The 3720-nt window shown below is 67.0% G+C and overlaps 2 protein-coding genes across 2 annotated transcripts in view; both read right to left on the bottom strand.

Annotated features, from left to right (window-relative positions):
* Window positions 1-48: 48 nt before the first annotated feature.
* CHLRE_43g760647v5 (uncharacterized protein) lies at window positions 49-2209 on the bottom strand (the record flags this gene model as incomplete). Its single annotated transcript, XM_043073052.1, has 2 exons — window positions 2079-2209; window positions 49-1377 (listed from the first exon to the last, which is right to left on the bottom strand). A coding segment is annotated over exon 2 (1257 nt), but the record flags the coding sequence as incomplete, so codon positions are not given.
* Window positions 2210-3362: 1153 nt separating this feature from the next.
* Window positions 3363-3720, bottom strand: part of CHLRE_43g760597v5 (uncharacterized protein) — a 4327-nt gene continuing 3969 nt past the window's right edge. The window contains exon 4 of the mRNA XM_043073051.1: window positions 3363-3620. Within this exon, the coding sequence (XP_042914023.1) occupies window positions 3576-3620 (45 nt within the window). The 3' untranslated portion in view covers window positions 3363-3575. The remainder of the gene's footprint in view (window positions 3621-3720) is intronic.

Raw genomic sequence — 3720 nt, 5'->3', positions numbered from 1 at the left:
CGTATTCCCCACGCCCCGCCACACCCACCCAAACCCACACACCCACCCGAACACCACCGCCTCCACGGGCGGGTGCCGCACATATCGCGGCAGCCCCGCACACAGCGAGCCCGGACCCGCCAGCAGCAGAGACCCCGCAGACGCAGACGCAGAAGCCAGGCCAGACCCCAGCATCCCGCCGCCGCCGCCGCCGCCGCCATTGCCGCCTTCGGTGCCGTACTCGTAATTGGCGGCTCCTGCTCCGCCGCCGCCGCCGCCGCCGCCGCCCTGGTGGGGGTGGGGTTGGGGGTGCAGGTGCGGGGGCAGGGCCGGGTAGGGCGGGTAGGGCACTGGGCCGGGAAAGGCGGACACGCCGTCCCCACCCGCCGCCGCCGCCGCCGCCGCCGCCGCCGCCGCCGCTGCCGCCGCCATGATTGCATCCGGCGGCATGGGCGCGTAAACGGAGCTGCCGCCGCCGCCGCCGTCGCCGCCGCCCGCCAGCATCTCCAGATGGGCCTGCAGCAGCAGCGCTTTGGCGGGCGCCGCCTCAAAGGCAGAGGGCACGAAGAACGGGCTGGGGCCGGGGCCGGGGCCGGGGCTGCTGCCTGAGGCGGTGACGACGGTGGTGGTGACAGTGGTGGTGGTGGTGCTGGTGCTGGTGGCGGAGGTGGGGCTAACACCAACTGCGCCGCCGCCGCCGCCGCCGCCGCCGGCCGCACCAATGCCGGAAGCCGGCGGCTGTAGATCCACGCCCGCGCCGCCGCCGCCGATGTTGCCTTTGCCGTTGCCGTTGACGCCGGCTTCAATCGAGATCGGCTGCTGCTGCTGCTGCTGCTGCTGCTGCTGCTGCTGCTGCTGTTGGTGGGGTTGCAGGGAGTGCGGGGAGGTAGAGCGGCCCAGGCGGCTCTGCCCAGCAGAGGGCGTGCGGGCGTGCGGGTGCGAGGGGTGCAGGTGCGGAGGCGAGGAGCCGCGCGGCTGGGGGGCCGGGCCGCTGAGGGGCACGGGGGAGGCACCGGCGGCGGCGATGGAGGAGTAGGAGTAGGAGAAGGAGTCGGCTGCTGCTGCTGCCTCCGCGCCTGTTGTCGGTTCGTGCGAGGTCAGGGCGGCGGCGGCGGCGACGATGCCACCCGCGCCGCCCAGGGAGGGCATGAAGTCGGAAAAGGTGGGCGGCCGGACGACGGCGGGGGAGGCGGCGTAGGAGGAGGAGGAGGCGCCGCCAATGTCGTCCTCAACAACTGGGGCGGCGGCGGCGGCGGCGGCGGCAAATGCGGCGCCGCCTGCACTGGCGCCCGGCCCGGAGGCGGAGGGCGGTCCGGGCTGCGGCATGGTGTGGGGTCTGGTCTGGTGGTCTGGTTAGACCACTTGTGTGCCGGCTGGATGGGGCGCGTGTCCGTGTGCCTGTGTATGTCAGGGAGTGTGTGTGGGGAGGGCGGGTTGGGGTGCAAGGATCAGGAGGCGGGGGTTGGGGCGACAACACACACCGATTACTGACACAATCAGAAGCAGGCGCCCAATCCTCCCCCCAACCCCCCAACCCCCAAGCCTCCTGACATCCCGTGTTGTGCTGCGTCGTCCTTACAGGAAGTAAAAGGACTCGCTGGCAGATGACAGACCGCGCTGTCCGCAACACGGCAGTACACGCAGTGCCCCAAGGCCCGGCCCGGCCGCGAGCGGAGCTGTCGCGATGTGAGCCCCCCTAGCCCCATCCCCCATCCCCCCATGCTGTGGACCTTGCAGCCGCCACTGGGGCTACATGATGAGGGCCCCTAGGCCCGCGCGCCCCTTGTGCCCATCGACACGCCGTCGCACTGAAGGGCGCCTCTTCGAGCGTGCCACGCTGTGTGACCAGCTATAAACGCGCATTTAGTTTGTTTGTGCATTCGGTTTTCGTGGTATGTATCCCTTAGGGTGCGAGGCGCGAAGCGTCGCAGAATCGAGGTGCGGACCTGGTGGACCGCATATGCTGGGCCCTCGTGCGTCACACGCGGCGTTATATCGCACACCAGAAATACTACCTTAGCATGCGCGGTGCAGCAGTGCATGGCGCAGGCGATAAGCAGAAGGAGAGCCCCCGATTCCGTTTGCTTCTGCCTGCTTACCTTAATGCGTTGCCGAGTCCACGGACGAACAGATCAAAGGATGCTATAGAGTGCCGAGTAAGACAGCCAGCAGCCTTGAACCGCGCCCGGTCCGAACCCTATTTGTAGCGGGAAGACTTCCTACCGATTTCGTAGGCACGCATGCTAGTGAAGGCAAATGTTTTAGGTTATTCCAGTGCAAACCGGGGTCGATAGGGGTCGCACTCCTCTTGCATGCGGATGTGCACGCGGTGTGCACGGCGTGGGCCCCCCGCGAGCAGACCAGCCGCCGCGATTGGCCGTGAACATGGCGGTGTTTTCCTCCTGCATGCGGATGTGCAGGCGGGTGTGCACGGTTTGGCGATCCAGGGCGATCAGCGGGCAAGTCAGCGGGGTGCAGGCCGTGAACAGGGCCGCAAAGGGGGGAGATGTTTTGCAACACGGATTAATCATCGGTGAGTTTCAACGCCCCCAGGCATTGGTTCGGCTGTGTGAGCCCTGACAGCGATACGATAGTGGCAAGCGTGGGCCACACGTGCTATTGGACCGCGCACGAACCGTGCATAAACCGTGCCGACCCGACCTGCCATAACTCGCGCAAGATCACATCCGATCACGTCCGAAAGCAGCCATGGATTGTCCGCATCAAGTGGCCCCGCAATTTCAGCAGCTTCAAGGAGCGCCTCGCCAGCATCCTGAAAGTCCAGAGGATGGCGTTGGCGTCGCGCGTCATGACTGAGAGAAGCGCCGGCGCGCTCGCGCCCCCACACATCGACAAAACCGACCCTGCTGCTGCAGCCGCCTTACGCCACGCCGCTATTGGTGACACGCATGCCCGGCACGCAGAGCCGCCGGCAGTATTGCCCCCCACCAACCCGCACGCCCCCCCCCCCCCCCCGGCAGCTCTCCCCCCTCTTCCCCCACTTCTGGCCGCCGAGCAGCGAGCTAGCCACCTTGCACGAGCTCGCGTGCTGCGTCAGCGTACGTGTGCCCGCCCCCTCCCCTTAGCAGCCCTTAGGGACTTACTGGGTTCGGGCACATACCTAGGAAAGTGGAGGGGGGCCCGGCTGCAGCAGGGAACCCCGGGGCAGGCGCTGTCCCGCACCGCACCCGGTACCGGTGCCGGCAGTGCTGTGTCGCTACCGCGCTTGGCCGATGTCCCCCCCCCCCCACCACCACCCCCCAACCCCCACAACGAGGCCCCAACCCCGCCCAGCCCCAACCCTGCCTAGCCCCAACCGCACACTCTCGAAAATAAACACCTGAATTGCATGCATGCCTGCCGCTCCAAAAGCGCAACAGCGTATTACTACACACTTACAGCGCTGGGGCGTGAATGAACCGGGCCGCCGGGCCATGCCTTGTGATGATGCAGCACTCCGGCGGGACTCCAAACGAAAGGACTCAACAACTAACAACAGGGATTCAAACTCCGTTCATGCCGTAAACCCATTGCAACAGCCACAACAGCAGCGACACAACGCAGGCGCAGCCAGCTATGCTGCCAGCTGTCGACACCTACCAACACGAGTAGTGGCCGCCGCGTCCGTTTACTCCAGATCCCTGTACGTTGATGGTGTGTACCCAGCAGTCAGCAAGGCAAGCTCATGAGGGGTCCCGTCTGATGCCCCGACGCATTCCACCCATTCCACCCACCCACCCA

The sequence above is a fragment of the Chlamydomonas reinhardtii genome, assembly GCF_000002595.2.
Source record: "Chlamydomonas reinhardtii strain CC-503 cw92 mt+ unplaced genomic scaffold scaffold_43, whole genome shotgun sequence".
Classification (NCBI taxonomy): Eukaryota; Viridiplantae; Chlorophyta; class Chlorophyceae; order Chlamydomonadales; family Chlamydomonadaceae; genus Chlamydomonas; species Chlamydomonas reinhardtii.
Note: the sequence above shows the minus strand (reverse complement) of the source record. Positions and strands in the feature narration are given on the sequence as shown.